Source organism: Brassica rapa, chromosome A08 (genome assembly GCF_000309985.2).
Source record: "Brassica rapa cultivar Chiifu-401-42 chromosome A08, CAAS_Brap_v3.01, whole genome shotgun sequence".
In the NCBI taxonomy this organism is placed as follows: Eukaryota; Viridiplantae; Streptophyta; class Magnoliopsida; order Brassicales; family Brassicaceae; genus Brassica; species Brassica rapa.
This window is the reverse complement of record NC_024802.2, coordinates 4,839,748-4,859,459: the sequence shown is the minus strand read 5'-3', so window position 1 is coordinate 4,859,459 and position 19,712 is coordinate 4,839,748. Positions and strand designations below refer to the sequence as shown.

At 34.8% G+C, this 19,712-nt stretch overlaps 3 protein-coding genes and 1 non-coding gene across 7 annotated transcripts in view; 2 read left to right on the top strand and 2 right to left on the bottom strand.

Annotated features, from left to right (window-relative positions):
• The window catches only part of LOC103833097, a 1,138,500-nt gene that overhangs the window by 413,131 nt on the left and 705,657 nt on the right, over nt 1-19,712 (bottom strand). The gene's annotated exons all lie outside the window — the stretch shown is intronic.
• On the top strand, nt 1,755-3,601 carry LOC103833139 (protein LIKE COV 2). Its single transcript, XM_009109239.3, has 7 exons — nt 1,755-2,013; nt 2,104-2,156; nt 2,257-2,366; nt 2,579-2,746; nt 2,911-3,008; nt 3,094-3,220; nt 3,328-3,601. Exons 1-7 carry the CDS (start codon nt 1,900-1,902, stop codon nt 3,438-3,440), a joined length of 783 nt encoding a protein of 260 aa, XP_009107487.1. The 5' UTR covers nt 1,755-1,899; the 3' UTR covers nt 3,441-3,601.
• On the bottom strand, nt 7,071-10,547 carry LOC103833138 (auxin-responsive protein SAUR71). The gene has a single exon (XM_033276569.1). It carries the CDS (start codon nt 10,491-10,493, stop codon nt 10,182-10,184), a length of 312 nt encoding a protein of 103 aa, XP_033132460.1. The 5' UTR covers nt 10,494-10,547; the 3' UTR covers nt 7,071-10,181.
• LOC117127590 lies at nt 8,631-8,732 on the top strand. The gene has a single exon (XR_004450610.1). It is a non-coding gene; the product is annotated as a U6atac minor spliceosomal RNA (small nuclear RNA).

Below are 19,712 nucleotides of genomic sequence, written 5' to 3'. Positions count from 1 at the left end.
AGGATAATCAACCTTAAGTTTAACCGTTTACAGAATTCCCCTCTTCATCACTTAAAAACTGACATACCTAAAAGATGCTGAAGAGTGAGCCTTGAATGAGTCTGCCATGAGTTTTTGAGGGTTGTTTTGGGCATTTAGAGCTCTAGATTCTCTCATTTTTTTCACTGTAATCAAGCACCAATCATTTGCCTTTATTTAGATCAGAAGTAACCAGCGGGGGTGGTTCCAATCTCAGTGCAGATCTCGAACTTAACTGATTTTTGGATTTTATCGACTTTCACAGTTTTACTTTCACCAGTATCAACAGCCAAATACCTTCTCATCTCTTCCAGGACTTCCTTAGCAATGTTCCATCGGCCAGTTGGAGGGTCAATCCTCACCTGAGATTCCTCCAACACTCCAAAAAGAATATCACCTTTTGGAAAGAACCAGATTTTTTTTTCACCACTCTCTGACAACTTTTCTGTATGCACGCTTGATTCTTCATGCCTCTGTCTAAACACTAGAGGGCAGTAGTCTTTCTCATGATTGAGTCTGGCACGAAAATAATTTTTTTCTGTACTTTTTCATAATTGAAGTGTGCTACAACAGATATACCTCGTTTTTAAAGTGATAAGCTTCGACATTCTGAGGGGATTAGCGACATTGAACTTTACTTGCACCCTTATGAAGTCTTGAGTGATCGGTTTGAATGGAATTAAAGGCCACCACCACCGTCTTCCTCTACCAAGTCTCCTAAAGCTGTCAAAGCTTCAGTAGTGTAATAGTTAACTGGGATTTTACTTATTTGAACCCAAGGTAGAATGTACTGTAAATTTTCGAGTGGGTTTTCAATACATCTTTCCAGCACAATAACCCCTTCTTCATGAGTTTGAATCCCTCTTTCAAGCAGATCCAGAAAGTCATGTTCATACTTACAGATGAACTGAAAACGCTTCTGAGGCAGAGCAATCCCTCGTACCTGACCTTCTTTCTCCTATTTTCTAGGCATCTTCATTATTAAGCTCGACGTCTTTTGACATCTCAGGTTCAGAATCCTACCCATAAGACTAATCTTGTTCTCTTCCGCCAAACTGAATTCAAGGAGATCCGACATGACGAACAACATATCTTCTTCATCCAGAGATAACGTCATTAACGCGTTGTCCATGGCTAACGGCATGATTCCAAGCCTTTATATCTTTCAACTACTCAATAAATCCTCACCAGTTGTTTTCAATAAATGAAAAACAGTTTGGAGGAACATATAAATTTTTTTTTTGAAAAGCAAGCACAATACACCCCAAAACCCAAGAAAAGAATTGACAATTTGCTTTTAGAACGTATTTGAGAAAGCAAAACACGATTCTTTATGTTCCACGGTTAAGGAACCACTAGATAAAGATTTAAGCCCACTAAGGATAACTTGAGAAGATATTCTCCTTTTGCTTTTTTACACTAAACTACTGTACTTGTGCACCATTCGATTATTCATTTTTTGCTTATTAAACAAAATATATCTCTTCATTTTTTTAAAAAAATTTTTGGAGCAACAATGTTTTTTTTTTTTCAATGTCAAATGATAAAGAAAAATTGGATGAGAACCAACCAAAAAATTACAATTCACTATATAACCAAAATCACTCTCTCATTTTTTCTATTCCTATCGCTATCTCTCTCTCCTTTATACAAATCTGTTTTTTTTTCTTTGGTTATTTCAAGAATAATCCCAAAAAGCGGAACAAAACAAAAGGAGACGACGTTGAATAATGCGTCTTACAGCTAGATGACGTGTAGGAATATAAATCGTTGGATTATGATCAAAGAAGTAAGACTTACTTAAAGTCAAAGGTGAGTCTCATAGAAGTCCCAAAATCGAAGATCTGGTCCGACACGGATTCGTCCTTTCAGTGTGGAGAGATGGCAGAAGACAAGGAAGCTACGACGAGTTCGCTCAGCCAAGGACTCGCTCCTCAAGACCCCGAAGATCCTCCCAAGTCTCCTCCCACCTCTCCCAATTCTTCTACTCGCAAGGTTCGCCTTTTACTGATTGATCCTGTAGGGATAAAGATTTGGAGATTACTCTCTTTACTTGGGAAAATGATATGATTTGCATCTGAACAGGCTTGCTATGCTGTTCTTCAGAGTTGGGTGTCCAAGAAGTTTATGACTGGCTTGTAAATCAACTCTCTTCTTTTACAACCACAATTTCAATTTCTAAAATCTACTACTCTTCTTTGAGTTTTAACTGTGTTTATTTATTTTTATAATGTCTAGTGTCGTCCTCTTTCCTGTTGCTGTTACATTCCTCATCACCTGGTGGTTTATCCAGTTCGTTGATGGTTTCTTCAGTCCTATATACGAGAGCCTTGGTGTTGACATCTTTGGTAAGCACAATGTATCAGAAGCAGCTAAATGATTCAGGGTCTTGGTCTTGGTCTTGCCGCTATGTTTTCTTGTACTTTCTATTGTTTTAATATTATTGAGTCCGATTCTTAAGTGTACCTGGTAAAACATTTTATTAGTCTTTGAAAGTTTCCTTAATTTCCGACCGTTTTTAAATATCAGATAATGACATCTTTTTAATTCGTTTTGCAAGGACTTGGGTTCATTACATCTGTACTTTTCACTTTCTTTGTCGGAATATTTGCTTCCTCGTGGCTTGGTTCTACCGTTTTCTGGCTTGGGGAGCAGTTTATAAAGAGAATGCCCTTTGTTAGGCACCTTTATTCAGCTTCTAAACAAGTTAGCACTGCTATTTCTCCCGGTAAGTTAGCATATGATTCAGACATCCTTATGATTTTTCTCCTCTTTCTTTCTTTTTTTCTACAAAAAAACATGTAAACATGTTCAGACGCAATGTTTGGGGGACACAAGTAGTTTTATGCTGCTAGGTAGTTTGCCTTTTGTAACATTTGTTTCTGTTCTCAGACCAAAACACAACCGCCTTTAAAGAGGTAGCAATCATCCGTCACCCTCGCATTGGTGAATATGCATTTGGCTTTATCACATCATCGGTGACACTTCAGGTAGGTGGACAAGAAGAAGTTATAATTATCATATTACTTGAGGAGAGTAAACCAGCATTGACAATGTTATGTTTTACGGTAACAGACGGACCAGGGAGAAGAAGAGTTGTGTAGTGTGTATGTGCCTACGAATCATCTGTACATAGGAGATGTATTTCTGGTGAACAGTGAAGAAATCATTAGGCCAAATTTATCGATCCGAGAAGGAATAGGTCAGGCTTAGTTTGTTGTGATTTATCAAGACTACACTTCTGGTAGTAGTTCTCTTTATGAACGTGCATGCCTAAGCACATTTGTATTGTGTTTGTTTGGATTGCAGAGATTATAGTATCGGTGGGGATGACGATGCCGCAAGTGATATCTCATGTGGACAGGACAAAGAGTAGAACTGCTCACCAACACGGTCATAGGATTCCTCTCAACAGACTTTGATTGATAGCTCTATTCATCTTGTAAAGATACTTTCCACACGTTGTGCGCAGTCCGGAATTATTACTGTTACACTTGTTTTATCCATAGTTTAAAATGTTGCTAAGCTTTGTATTGTATTTCTTCAGTTATATTAAAATATATACTAGTACCTTGAGACAGCATATCATACAAGACATCTTGAAACATAAAATGAGGTTCAAAATAAGATTTACATTGAAGAAACTTGGATATCCGCCATATCTTCGTATTTCCTAGTGCCATTGACTTACTCAGCTTGGTAGTTATAAGATGAGAGTTTCGCAAGCTGAAATATTTTAGAGGTGATGTTTTACAATTTGACATATTTCTAGTTGGAGGTGTACTTTATGCAGCAAAGGGTGACGTAAAATATTTTTGAGAAAGTTGGAAATATGGAACAAAACAATAAGTACATTGTCCCTATGTCATAGTATGAAGTATAAGTTGTCCACTTAGTATATTTTTTTCTGTAAATCCAATTAAACTCTTAATCTAAACCCAAAACGATTTTTGTTAATTTAATTATTAAAAAAAAAGTTAAAAGTTAAAAAAAAAAGAAGAAGAAAATAAACAAAAGGAGCAAAATATTTTATCTCCAGATCATGTGTATTGAACCCTAATTTTACATCTTTTTTCACCTCATCCTTTGGCGATAGAGAGAAAAGACGACTCGAAGTCACCGGTTGTCAGAGGTCGCCATCGCCGGTGTTCCTTCTTCCCGCTAAGACTCCGCCGTTGTTGTTCTTCTTCTTAATCGAAGTCTCAGTCATGCTCACTTCAAGTCTCGTTCTCAAGTAAGTCGCGAACATTGAAGCTCGTACCTCGCCGGAAACAGAAGCTCGTGCCTCACCGCTCTGCAATACACTCTCCCAGCTCTAATTGCTGACATTTCCAATGATGTTTTCAACATCGATTTGTTTTGAAACGTTTCACCCCTCTTCACAACATCCATCAAAGAAAACCGAACACTTTTTCCACCATCATCTTCTTTTGCACATAAGTCGAGACCAGCATCTTCTTCCCTGTCGTTCAATTTACCATTGTCTTCAACATCCTGATGCGATTCAGATGAACTACCAATGTCATCTCGAGGTGAAAACGAAGAAGGTTCACCTTGCTCATTGAAACGCGAGTTAGGTTCCTCCTTATCATACTCAGTGTTGTTGATGTTTCCATTGATCGGTGAAGTTGACACACACAACCTTGTCGAAGGTTTTCCACGTACATATGTAAGAATTTTTTTGACTTACCGATCATTCCCAATGATAACTGGCGGACTGTCTATTGTATTGATTAACTCCGTTGGCAAGTAGCTTAACTCAAGCTCGACATCATTTTGGTCAATTCAAAAATCCTCAAAAGCCATAATTCTTAGATCTTCAAAAGAACTTGTCAATTCTATAACCAGTACTCTACCTCGTTTTTCCTTATGAACAGAAAATCCCCATCCTTTAAGGGGATCAAATTTCCACACCCCATAAGAAGCATAAATATGCATCTTCCTCAACAAGAGATTCAAGTTTTTTTGGGTGGTTACAAAAAAAAAATAGTAAGAATGTGATGAACTAGGAGAACAAGATTTTAAAAAAAAAATTAACTTAGGAAACACGAAAATTTAGGAAATTATAGATTAGAATAAATTCGCTTAACAGATTTTGGAGAGATTTAAGGAAAATATACATTTTCTGTTGTTCGTAGAATATAGAAAACATAGTAGATTATGAAAACCGGTGGCGGTAGGATAAGGTATTTTGGTAGAGAAAGTAATCATACTTTTGTAGAATATTGGTACATAAGTAGATTTTATGATTACGTCTTCATATATACTTGAGAAACAGTAATTAATGAAATCTACTATAGTTCAGAAATAAGGGAAATGGTAGCCGATTTACTCTACGAAGGTAGAATTATAACCATTGGTCGATTTTGATTTCTACAAGCTGCAGATATCCATGTAGTTAATGGAATCTACAATCTACTAGCTCGTACCCAGCAGATCATGTTTTCTACCATCTGTAGATTAAAATATGAAATTGTGTTCTACTAATATTTAGTCAACTAAAATATTTTTCATATGATTGTCTCTTGTTTATGTACATTTTGTATATTTTTCCGTATTTTTCTGACTTTTAAAATAATTGATATGAATTTTAGAAGTTGGTCATCAGTATTTAAGTCCAAATTGGACCAAAAAGAGATTTATGGAAATGAGACAATGTAGTTGATTTTCTATTCGTTTTGGCAATTTTTCAATATTTTTTATATCCCTTATTTAATTTCATTCAAGTGGTCAGAGACGGTATGGTCATTGGTGGCTAGAGTTGTGGCCAAGATGTTTGGGAAGCTTTGGATAAATGAAGTGTGGTTACTATCCTTTTTTATGTAGCAATCTTCATGAAACCAATTTCAAATTATTGACTATTCATAACTTTGCTTACGACATTTATGCCACAATCCTTCATAACAATGACCATTACAAAAAGAATTATACATCAAACCCGTGGATGAAGTCGGTGTAGTCATGAATAGCAGATGAGAGATGGTAAAAGTTTGGTATATATGGTTAGGAGTAGTTGATCATGGATAGTAACAATCTGATCTTCTGCGCTTTATGGATATTAGCAAATCAAAAACACTTGAGGCATAAACAAAAGATTACAAGAATGCAAGGACCAATGCTGCAAAATTCGGACATTCGTTTGGGCTAAATTGTAAGATTAAAATGTTTGGGCCATAACCGATTGGACCATTCTGCACGTTTTAAAATTTAAGATTAATTCATGAATACTCAAGATTTGGAGGACCAGATTGACATAGACGGTTGCAGGTAATTGAAGACTCGACAAAGCACGACGTTGAGGTTGGTCTGGTGCTGCTAGCTGGAGGTCATGGAGATGGACAATGAAGGAGACATGAGGTCCCAGGGCTCGTATCGATGAAAAAAGCTTTAAAGAAAAAAAAAGGTTTGTCTTCTTAGTCTTTAGTTAGAAGGTTATTTTAGGAATTTCAGATTCAAGAAATACACCACTAGCTGAAACTATGTGAAAATGTTAAATATAGAAGCTGAAAGTATGTTAGAGTGTAATTTTTCTTATAAGATTTTTTTTTTCATATCATGAAAGAATCCACAAAGTATAGTAAAATCAATTACTTGGAATCCATTAGAATGTTTCATATTTGATATGTTGCTTTGTTGCAACTCCTTGGAACCCATTTAAAATCAACAAATATGAAACTTTTTTTGTGTTACATCAAAAAAAAAAAAGAAATACTTAAAATCAGCAGTTGAAGAAACTTGGATATCCTCCACATCTTGGCAGCTTGTTGTCCATTCGTCGGCTTCCTTTATGGCCTTACATATTTCCTAGTGCCATTGAGTTACTCAGCTTGGTTGATTAACATATTTATGTTTTTTCATATCTTCCAAATAATTCATAAAGTATATAGTAAAATCAACTATTTGGATTCAAATAGAGCTTGTTCCGAGCCATATCGCTAATTGATAAAAATTGAAAAAATGTTTATATATATATATATATATATATATATTATTAAAACTGAAGTATAAATAGAATTAACCTTCTTTTCAACAAGTTATTACATTAATGATCATTCCATTTTTCACTTAATTTAACAATTTCATTAATTATATTACTTTAACAATACATCACATCATTAATTATATTATCATGATAATAATATTGCAGATTTTTATTTATTAGTTACTCAAAATTAACTTTGTATCAAAATCAAAATGTAAAGTAACCGAGTTTTGCATATGGTTAGAAGTTCCGTTTAGTATGTTTCACTATTTTTATCTTAGTTTCAATCAGTGAAAAATTATGTAGCCAAACAAATAGTTCAATGACATAGTTTATGTGAACAAAAGAATAACTCAAATCAAAATAATAAAAAAACATATTCCATATATTGTCACTGAATTTTTCACACCATATAACTATTTTACTAAATAAAAAACTCTTTCTATTTCTTTTAATTTATCCATACACATAGAAATAGTTTTTTTTTTATTTGTTTACAAAATCAGTTAGGCATGGACATTCGGGTATCCATTCAAGTACGGATTGTTTCTTTCGAGTATATTTTTTGGGTTTTGAAATTAGCCCACTTGGATATTATAAATTTATGTATGAGTTTTGAGTTGGGTCCTCTGGTTTAAGATGGTTTGGTTCTAATGTATAGGAACCTTAACATCCAAATAACTAATATATCTGAAACGGGTTTGGAATATTTGTACCAAAAACAATTATATTATCCGATTTGATCCAGATCTTTTGAATACAATTATTTATATGGTGACACATCTAAAATATATAACATTAATCATGAAAAATAAATATCATATTATTAGAAACGTAAACATCAATATCCTTGCGGACGCGCGATTAAGGTCTAGTATAATTTATTATACATGCCAGTTGACTACATGTGAACTACGATGGTTGGTTTTGGACATTGGACAATCATCCCCAAGTCCTAAGGCATGTGAGAGCCTCATGATACACCCTCTTACTTAACTACTAAGTGCTTTTTTTGTCAACAACTACTAAGTCATGTATTAGCTGTCATTTAAATTTAATTTGGTGACACAGCCTTCTATCTTTTTCCATCTCCAATCTTCAATGACTTTATTTGGAAAGGAATGTAACTAAAATAATAAGTTTCTCTTATTTATTTTTGAAAGTGTGTTATTCTTCTCTTTCCCTCTTCGTCCCTTGTAGTTATGAGTCACTCTTTTTTTGTCAAGAACTTAAAACAGACTCATATAGATTATGCAAACCAAACTGGTAGCTCCGCATCCATATGGACAACAAACGACGGTTGTTTTTTTTGCACTGCGTGCGAGACTGTCTGCCCTTGAATTTTGCGTCTGTGGTATATGAATGAGCTCTCAGCTGTTGAAACTTCTCTTTAAGATCTTTATGTCTTCCAAATAACTTGTAAAGACTAGTCATTCTTCTGGTTCCAAAACCATCTTCACTAACGGAGAACAATCTGTTGCAAATGTAACAGTAAACTATCTTAGATGCATCATACATTTTGTTACCCAAATGAGAGCCTCTATCTCCAAGTTGTTAGTCACTAGGTGTAGCAGATATTATCCTTAATTGTAATAGGTTAAAGCCTATAAAACAAGGGTTTTAGACGCTTATGTTATAGACATGAGAGATGGTTGGCATCTCCTCTGAAAGAGACGGGGTTTACCTTCGGGTCCTGAACTTTTCTGGTTGCTTAAACTTACAATTATTCTTTGATGATTGAATGATGATTCTGGTGAGTAGTATTGTTAATAGAACTGTCACATATGTAGCGATTATAGCAAATGTGATAAAGTTCCAAGAGAATGTTTGATTGTTGTAAGGGGATGATTTGGATCCTAATGCTATGAGGGCGGACAATAGCTGGCACATCTGCTTAAAGGGCACTTGATGTAGGTGCAGAATGCGCTATAGCGCACCAATGATGAGAATAGAAAGTATGTAGTCTTGTAGATATTATGAGCCTCTTTTGTGATAATGCCATGCCCCGGCTGTCCACAGATAGTGGACTTTCCACACCCGTTCACTCGGCCCGTGGTTTCAATTTTTTTGACGGTTGGTATATTAATTTTTCGGAGGCTTAAAACATTTGTTATTGATTATGTAATCACCATATAATATTTTTCCGTGTTTTAAACTCACTCGCATGTTATCACGAATAACTTCCTAATAGGTCATCTATCATTTGACTACTCCAGATTAAGTATGTTTAACTCGAGAGTTTTCTTTATATGTGTGTCCAAAAATATAAATGCAATTTGAAGACATAGATAGTCAAATCAATTCTATTGAGCCTTTTAATATTTATCAAAAACTTGGATGTTTCAAGAATGTTCACTGGTTTAAATATTACCTTATGAGTTGTAGTTGTTGTATTGTGTTATTTTAGATGAGTTCATGAATTCCTAAAACCTATTTTCACTAGGTTAAATAACTTATTCATCCTTCACTAGGCATTATTGCAGGTACCTCGAAGAATTGCGTATGTAGAAGTTATAGAGTGGTGTCAAATATTTGAAAAAGATATGTTTTAAATAATTTCGTTTCTACTTGAGCTGAGTTTTGTTCGGGTTTTCCCGTTTTAGGATTAAGACATATTTGTAGAATGTTTACGTTGGAAGTTATAAAAAACATATTCGATTTGAGAATGAATGTTGATAAAAAATTATAAGATTGATAAGAAATTTAGGGGACCATAGGTGAAACTAAGGCTTCAAATGTTTACAACCGCCCCGCTCCGCACCGCAGTTGAACCGCTTGTTCCGCACCGCTCAAACCGCAGTTACCATTCGGAGCCTAAGAATAAGTAAGCCAATTACCTAGAATATAGTGCAAAAGCGTATTTGCAACATATGTAGATTGGTAAATGAATATAGTCATGTATAATGGAATATATATCGTGAATCATGGAGTGAAAAAGGTACATTGATGGGAAAGAAGGGTTCATCATAGAACTTTGACACGAAAAAATAGCTCTACAACATTAAATCATGTGTATCAATTTCCCAAGAAAAGAAGGAAAAATAATTGAGATCGAGATGAAATCCACATGCCTACATTTCTCACTGGCATTTACTCCCAAATAATAAAAGAAAATATTAGAATATAACCTCTTTAATTCTCTGCTGAAGAAACCAAAATAATGTAGAAGAAAATATTATCTTCAAAAACCAGTGTTGTTATTATAAGTGAAATGAGTTGTGGACTTGAGGAAATTGATCATGTCGATGAACGTATTGATCTCGCAGGCGATCCTCAAAGCGCCATCGTATGAGTAACCAAACTCTTCTTCAGAAAACCGGAGGAGTTCCTGGAACAAAGGGTGGGTCAGGAAATCAGCATCCATCTCTAGCTTGCATTGCGTATCTCTGTCGTTTCCGACATATACGCGGACTCGTCCTTCCTCTGGTAATCTCGCTCTGTGGGAAAAGCTCTTAGCTCCGCAACATAGTAGCTTTTTTACCGCGCTTTTCATATTCCTTGGATTGTTTTTTTTCTTCTAACTATTTGGTTTTTGGGTTTTGAGATTGCGAGTCTTCTGACGTTTTATGGATAGTATGGTAGATATATTTATAAGACTTTTGAGTCTATGAAACAAACTGGAATGTCGGGAGAAACGCGGGAAATGGGTTCGTACTGTCTTTCTGTCATACGCATTGATTTTGATTTTTTTAGGGACTTGTCTTTTTTTAATTTAGACCAAAAGAGATAGAGAATACGGTGGCAAAATGGTTGATAATAAGTAACGTTTTATTTTTGCGAATGATTTATGTGAATGATTGCCGGTGTTGTATATCTATTTTACTTAGCAACCATGCATACCCATTGGCCGTAACTATCATCAACTTGTATGTCGCCTTGCTGATGCCAAGTGCCGTTGGTTGATAATTGTTCGAATTTTACCCGTTTATTGAGCAACCTTTTGTGTGTAAAAGTTCGCTTAACGCGTTTGTAGATAAGTATATGGTTAAATTTCGTTTATTTGATATTTCTGGTTTTAAAGAAAAAGAATAAAGTCACCAAGTAAAACATGATGAAAAACGTATACTTCTAGTATAACAAAAATCCCTAAATATAAATCAACAAAGGAAGCTTTGGGGTTATATCATTCAAATCACATGTTTTGACTTAAGATTGCCTAAATTTGATTGAATTTTGATCATTCTTAGCATAGTACTAGAAACTTAGAAAACTTCTGGCAAAATATTAAACTAGACTTCATGTACGAGCACATAAACAACATTACTCTAACACTAGTTACACTGATCCCGCTTAGTTGATTGTTTATAATAATGTTTCATGGGATCACATATATAGACATCTAATATAGAATTTTTTTTTTGAAACTCAGACATCTAATAATATAGATATGCAATACATTTTCTATACTTACATAAACATTTATCAAACCTTCTTCCAAAATTCATAAGTTTCGGTTCCCTACAAACTTGAGAAGTTTATAAAAACACGACAAATTTTTTTTTTTTTTTTTTGACAGCAAAAGCATCTACAGACTCATGTGGACTCTGTAAACCAAGGTGGTAACTCTGCATCCCTGTGTACGACGAATGACGGTTGTATCCGAGCACTGCGTGCCAAGCGATCCGCCATTGTGTTATTCGTTCGAGGAACATGAACAATATCCGAGTTGGTGAAGCTTCTTCGCAAAAGCTTAATATCATCTAGGTAACTTTCAAATGCTGACCATTCCGCTGGTTCTGAAACCATCTTCACCAGTTGAGAACAATCCGTTGCAAACGTGACCCAGTACTGTCGCAAGTTTTTCATACATTCCATTGCCCAGATTAAGGCCTCTATCTCCGCATGAAGAGGTGAGAGACTTGCCCTTACATTCCTTGCCCCTAGTAAACCCTCAAACCCCGGAATGGTACTGAGCCATCCTTGTCCTGAGAAAGAATCTTTATCTTTCCAAGAACCGTCCGTAAAACACCATCTTCCTGTGGTCTGTAAATGTGATCTGATCTGTACATCAGATACTACACTTGAGTGATTAATCATCTGTGCCTCAGCCCAAAGTGTTGATTCCAATTTTGCTAATTTAAGTGTCTCCCTCGGGTCCATATCTATACTAAAAACTTTATTATTCCTACCCTTCCAGATGTACTATAATATCCATGCGAACTGATGATCCTCCTCCTTCGGATTAACTCGCCAAAATAAGTGATCCATATTAGTGAATAGAGACCCAGTAGGGAATAAAGTCGGGTTCGATGGAATCTTAGATAGTGCCCACACTTGCCGTGCCGGAGGGCACTCGAAGAAAACATGGTTGATTGATTCCTCTGAGTCTCCACATCGTGCACAAACTGTATCTCCTTTTATTCCCCTCGATTTTAAATTTTTTGTCACTGCGATACAACCTGTCAGCAGCTGCCAAAGAAAATGCCGTAGCTTTGGGGGACATTTTACCTTCCAGCAGAATGCCTTGAGAATATCCACACTGGGACCATAAAATTCCGGTGGTTTTTCCTTATCAGGATATATCCTTTCGACTTGATACCCTGATTGTACCGTATATCTCCCATTATTAGTGAAATGCCAACCATTCCTGTCTTCTATCTGATTTCTACTCAGAGGAATACTTTCAATTAATTTCGCATCGTTGGATTCCACCATAGTCCTAAGCGCCTGTAAATTCCAAGTGCGGGATTCCTGATGAATAAGAGAATCCACTGTAAGGTCCGGGTAACTATTATGAAGGTTTTTGGTAGCTGGTCTCGGGCGAGTGGATGGGAGCCAAGGATCATTCCATACTGAGATAGATGACCCTGTGCCCACCCTTTTAATTAGTCCTTTACAAACCAGAGATCTAGCAGAGATGATACTCCTCCATCCATATGACGGGGAATATGAGCGAATCGGTTCCAGGGGTGAAGCATTCCTGTAATACCGTCCTTTAAAAACTCGGGAGAACAAAGAATTTGGTTTCTCTATCAGTCTCCACAATTGCTTTCCAAGCATTGCCGTGTTAAAATCATTTAAATCTTTAAAACCTAGTCCACCATTATCCTTATGCTCACACAATTTATCCCATGATTTCCAGTGCATTCCTCTTGTGCTTCCTCCTGGGCTCCACCAAAACTGAGCTACTGCACTCGTTAGTTTCTTCACTGTAGCGTTCGGTAATCTGTACACCGACATCACATGGTTTGGTAGCGCAGTTATCACCGACTTGATAATTACCTCTTTTCCCCCTTTGGTAAAAAATCTAAAAGTCCAACCGTTCACCCTATTATTGAGCCGATCTTGTACAAAACCAAACACTTGAACCTTGGATCCTCCTAGACTTTCCGGTAAACCTAAATAAGAACCCATTCCTCCTAGGTTCTGAATCCCTAATATGTCCCGCAACTCCTGACGGCTTGATTCCTCAATCTTGTGTCCAAATTGGATTGAGGATTTCTGAAAATTTATTTGCTGTCCTGATACCACCTCATAATCCTTTAGTATCCTGAGGATAGTTTGACAAAGCAACGTCGGGTCAGAAACAAAATAGTAGGCATCCATGATGAAGCGGGTAATTGGGTCACAGAAGAGAACGGTGTTGAGAAGGTTGCAGTAGATTACTTTGAGGATTTGTTTAAATCAACAAACCCAAGGGAATTTGATAGTTTTTTGGAGGAGATAGGTCCATCTATTTCCCCTCAGATGAATCAAATGTTACTGCAGAGAGCAACGGAGGAAGAAGTCCGACGAGCATTATTTATGATGCATCCGGAGAAAGCGCATGGGCCAGATGGAATGACGGCCCTTTTTTTCCAGCATTCTTGGAACGTCATCAAGGAAGATGTGGTTGAGCTGGTCAATAATTTTTTGGTTACAGGTGATATGGATTCACGGTTAAACATAACCATTATTTGTATGATTCCTAAAATAGAGAGGCCAACAAGGATGACAGAAATACGACCGATAAGCCTATGTAATGTCGGTTACAAGATCATTTCAAAAGTTCTATGTCAAAGATTAAAAAATTGTCTTCCCCATCTTATTTCGGAGACACAATCGGCTTTTGTGGCAGGAAGGTTAATATCGGATAATATTCTTATTGCGCAGGAAATGTTTCATGGTCTGCGAACCAACAAATCCTGTCAAAATAAGTTTATGGCAATTAAAACGGATATGAGTAAGGCATATGATCGGATAGAGTGGAATTTTATTGAGGCCCTTCTTAATAAAATGGGCTTTGATGCGCATTGGGTTAAGTTAATGTGTGAGTGTATATCTTCAGTTCAATATAGAGTTTTACTCAATGGGCAGCCGCGTGGTCTCATTATCCCTCAACGGGGTTTACGTCAAGGGGATCCATTATCCCCTTACTTATTTATTATGTGTACGGAGGCGTTAATTATGAATATAAAAAAGGCGGAGCGAGAGAAGCAATTGACTGGGATGAAGGTAGCTAGAGCATGTCCAGCGGTGTCTCATCTGTTATTTGCAGATGATAGTTTATTCTTTTGTAAGGCAAACAAAGAGGACGACAAATTATTATTAATTAAGTTTAAGTATGGCTGGTGCCGTGCCAACTCTCTCAGGGGCCCGAGGCAAATACGATGATTTAGCATTAGATTTTCACTATAAAAATTATTTATAATCAAAATATTAATTATATTGTAATGTAATATAAAATACTAAAGAAAAATAAAATAAAATAACATTAAATATGATTATAGTTGTTAAATAATTTCACTTTTCATTTTTTTATAAAGCATTTTCTTTTTCTTTTTTAAGATATGTTCAATATCTTAAAAATTATAAGAAAAAAGACAAAAGACATTCTAATTTATATATGTTCAAATAGGATAAAGTATGCTAACCATCAAAATTCACACCACTTAATTTAACAAATAGATTATTTTAAATAGAAATACAATTTTTTGGTAGAAACAAATTTGAGAAAACAAAATTAACTAAAAAACTTGAACTTGAACAAATAAAAAGTTATTTTCTTTTATATAATTTTAACAAAAACACTTTTTTTTGTAATTTTTTGGTTTTGAGTTCAAGTAGAAAACATAAGTTTAAACAATTTTCAAAGATTTTTTTAGAAATTTAAAACCCTAATTTTTGTAAATTATGTGGGGGTCTAAGGCTAATGCCTTTTTGCTAACACTATAGGCACGCCTCTGAGTATGGCATTTACTTTATACATATTATGGAAGAAGAAAAATGTATGAAAACTGATATCAAAGGATTAGTTAAACGCCAGGAAATTATGATAACGCGATCTCTAATACAAATAATTATCTGGAAATATCATAGATTTGGTACTCGTGACCATTTTTGTTTGGTACTATGACATTATGCATAGAACTTCTTTGCAGAAATTACGGAAAATTATTTTTTTAGGCCAAAAAAACGATAACTTTATCCTATTAGGTTAATCTCATATAATTTATGTCCTATTAGTCAAAATATTTTCAAAATGACAATAGTGCCCTTAATTTCAATTAAAAAAAATTCAAAATTACAATTAATAAAACAATTGTTAAATATTAAAATATATTTTTTAAATAAAATAATTGAAAACAATATTAACCCCCCCCCCCCCCCCCTTAAAAAAACCTAAAGTTCGAAGTTTTTTTTCCTCAAAGGGATCGACAATCCCGTAAGCAACCGTTCGATCTAAACCGGTTGATCCTGATAAATATATCTAGAACAACGGAAATATGCAGAGCATATACTGATCGACCAAACCCAGGTCAGTTGATCACAGAAGCTCAATCCCACTTTGATCGATCAGTCGCATCTTCGGAATCGATCCCATGCTCAGGTAAGTCTTCCAAATGGATTTCCTGGTTTTTGTCGGTTAAATTCGGTTTGATTCCCACTTGATTTGAACCAAACAAACATGAGCTGAACTCTTAAACTCGATTTCTAATCAATCAAACCCATTTTTCCTCTCCTCCTTAAAGAACAAAGGGGAGAAGAATATGGCGTGAGAAGAAGTTTCCAAATCGAAGTTTTATTTTTTTTTAATTTAAAATTTTATTTTATAAATCATGATTTTATTTTAAAAAAAAATCGATTTAATAAATGTAAGGAAAATGAATATTTCCCAATATTCTCGTCCCATATTTTTGGAACTGATTATCTTTACCCGTAGAATCTGTATTCTAATATATGTAGAACACAATAAACATGTTTGAAATCGATTTCTACTAGTTTTAGATTTATAGTAATGTGTAGATTCTAATTTTTACAAGTTTTAGATTTATAGTAATGTGTTGATTCCGAATTCTACAGATTTTAGAACGTTAGATTAAGCGCGAAACGTGTGTTTACAAATATTTTTAGATTACTATTATATACGTAGATCACGTATTCTAAACATATTAGATTCAATGAAAAAGTGGATTACATTTTCTACTCTGTAGAATGTCAATTCTACTTTTTGTAGAACACAATATGAAATTATGATTTAAACATTTTTAGAACTGGAAAAAATACCAATAAGTTGATATGTGTATTTCATCAGTAGTTACTATTTTTGATTTTTTTGTGCGTAAAACTATTTATTTGATTTATTTTGGAAAATACTAAAGGGTCTTAGAGGAAAAAATGATACAAAACAAATTAGCCTAATAGTTATTATTTTTTGGCCTAAAAACTAAATTTCCCAATAATTTAATAGAAAAAATCTCTGTTCGAAAATGCGGCCGCCTAGCCGTCCAAATCGGTGTAGTCAGGCGTTCACCCGCGTAAAACCGCCTAATTTCCGTGTTGACTGTCTAATTCCCGCCTAACCCCGCGTTGATCGCCTAAGTTTTTTTTTTTTGTTCGTCCGTGTAAGTTCAAACACGGTTGATTATTTTTTACTCATTAATGACAGATTTTGTGTAATTGTTCGTTACTAAATATTTATAATTAGCTATCAAACCCAAAACAAACACATACATACTATATTTAGGGATTTTTTCATACGAAACCCACCATTTACGAATCAAAGAGAGACTGTTTAAAATTATATAATTATGTGTAAGAACTTGTATTATCATGTTTGAAATTAGTTAAATATATTATAAATATATTAAATTGTATTTAAAATTAGGCTCCGCGTAATCTCCGAATACTTTCCAATTTTTCGGTAACTCGCTAGGCCCAAAATTACCGCCCGATTAGCGTCTAGCGTCTAGCGTAGTTCCGAAGAGAGGAAAAAATTAACGCTGATCTTATAGTAGGCGCGTCATTGCTTGCTCCCTCCTTCAAAGTCAAGCCGGCGATTAGCTATGAGTGTTTAACACTTCCTTGATAAGGAAGTCAAGGTGGAAACGCGTCTTAAGCCGGCAACATCATTATTGTTCTTTGACTATCGTATTATTGATTTTGTAGCATTACAATTTTTAATTTTTCTTTACATCCTTAAAATACCACGCATTTATTGTAATACCGAGCCGGTGTCAGAAACCAATCACCGCTCATGTGCTTGTATGCTTAGTTCAATTTTATAATTTATTTTTTGGTTTCAATACATTTTATATTATCAAAATGCGTGCGGTCTTCGATCGTTACTGTTTAAATTATATCATATGCAAGTTTTACTCCATTGCTATTTTTAAAGAATTATTTACGTTTAGATGGATTGCTCTTTCTTAACCATTGTCATTGGAGATAATAATTATTTTCAAGTAACATTTTAAAGTTTTTTTTGTCAACAACACCTATTCTACTTAAAATGGTTCAGATATCCAATTCGGCAGTAAAAGATCGACATAGATCATAACTTATGGATCAGCATTGACCTATTGTCAAGATAACACTCACCTGTTGCTCAAAAAAGAAGAAGATAACACTCACCTAACTCTTTAAAGTTATGAAACAATCATATGTTTAAAATGTTTTTGTTGTGAACAATTGAACGTATTTGATTAATTTTATGGGTTAAATATATAATTATTTGAACGTATTTTGTAAGCTTGTTAAATATATCCGAAATCCAATAACACAGGGGGATCGGGCCAAGTCAGGAACATGAATCAATTCCAAACCAATATGTGTTTGATCATGCTTAATAGTTGTGAAATTAAGACGTTTATATAGAAGATCAAAGTGTCCATTTTAAAAAAGTTAAAGTGACTATTTTGATGTTCTAATTACACACTCACATATTCAGATTTTGAGCCAATGATATTTATCCATAAAATTATATTGCGTTTTAAGAGTTAGTGAAGCACTGTATAAAATCTTTTAATCTAATTTGTGTAGTTTATGAGATAAGACAAAAAAAAAAGAGTCATATTCGTTTGTGTTTGTCAGGATAAGATTTTGTGAGCTTAAACCGATCCCAATCTGATGATATTTTGTGAAAAGTTTTGTCACTATGTAGGTTTGAGATTCAATGCTGAAATTTGCGTTGGTTGGTTTCTTTATTATATGGTTTTTATTGAAGCTGATTGCTATAATTCTTCAGCACTTTTGTCTTAAGTGTTTGGTAAATTTGACGGTAGAATTTTTTCTGATTGAAATAAAATTTGGCAGCAGTATTATTGACTTGTTCATCTTAGATGTTTATGGTGCGATTAGTCTCTGGTTACCAGAATCTTAGTGATCGAGGTCGTTTTGTTGCTGCTGGTACTGGAGCTCTTGTATTGCTTTCTTGTTGTTGTTATTGCATCTTGCATTGGAGATACCTCTTTGTAGCTTGAGTCTATAGCTGGATCTTTTCGAATTTTTGAACAGGGAGGATGTGATTGTATTCATACCCATATTATAGTGGATTGTTGAGTGAATTACGGTCCACGGATCCTTCTCACATCGAAGAAGTTTTCCACGTAAAAAATATTGTTGCGTTTAATTTATGCTTATACTATATTGTGTTGTTGTTGGAGTATTATCCTTACAGGTTCACACAAATGTGAGAACATTTCTATTTCCTCTGCACCATTACAAGCGTGTGATTTCCCCATCAATGTGGTCTCAGAGCCTTGGGGTTTGATAAATTCAGGTTATTGTTTGTTTATGTGAATGTTGGAAGATATGGGCATGATGACAAGCTTTGATGGTGCTAATTATCGTATATGGAAAGAAAAAAATTGAGGATATGCTCTTTGTTACAAAATTCCATGTTCTGGTATTTCACAGAAGAAAACTGATAATAAGACGGATGATAAATGGAAATTGCTTCATCACCAAGTGTGTGGGTTGATATGGGTTGGTAGATGATAATGTGCTCATTGAGACTGACTGATGCTCATTTTTTGTGATTGAAGGTGGTGCAGTTGTATGCTCGGAACACCATCAATAACAAGAGGTACATGATCGAGAAGTTGATTAAGCTGAGTATCGGGAGGAAACTCCGATGATGGATCACTTGAATGCGTTTCAGAGATTGCTCAACAAGTTGTCTGAAATGGGCATCAAGATTGATGATGAGATTCACGTTATGTGGTTTATTGGTACTTTACCACATTCTTGGAAGGTTTTCAATATATCTCTATGTAACTTCGTGGATGAAGGTATTATTTGGACGGTTTCTGTAAAGAATAGTGTTCATAGTGAGGAAGCAAGAAGACAGTCGAATTCTAGTACTTGGCATTTAGATGTTTTTGTTATTGGGTCAAGGGAGAGTGTTCATATAGAGAGCCCAAAAATGAAAAAACATGAGCATGAGAAACTATAATAAATTTGCAAATATGTAGAAAGATTGTTGGAAGTTGAATAACAAGCAACAAAGAAT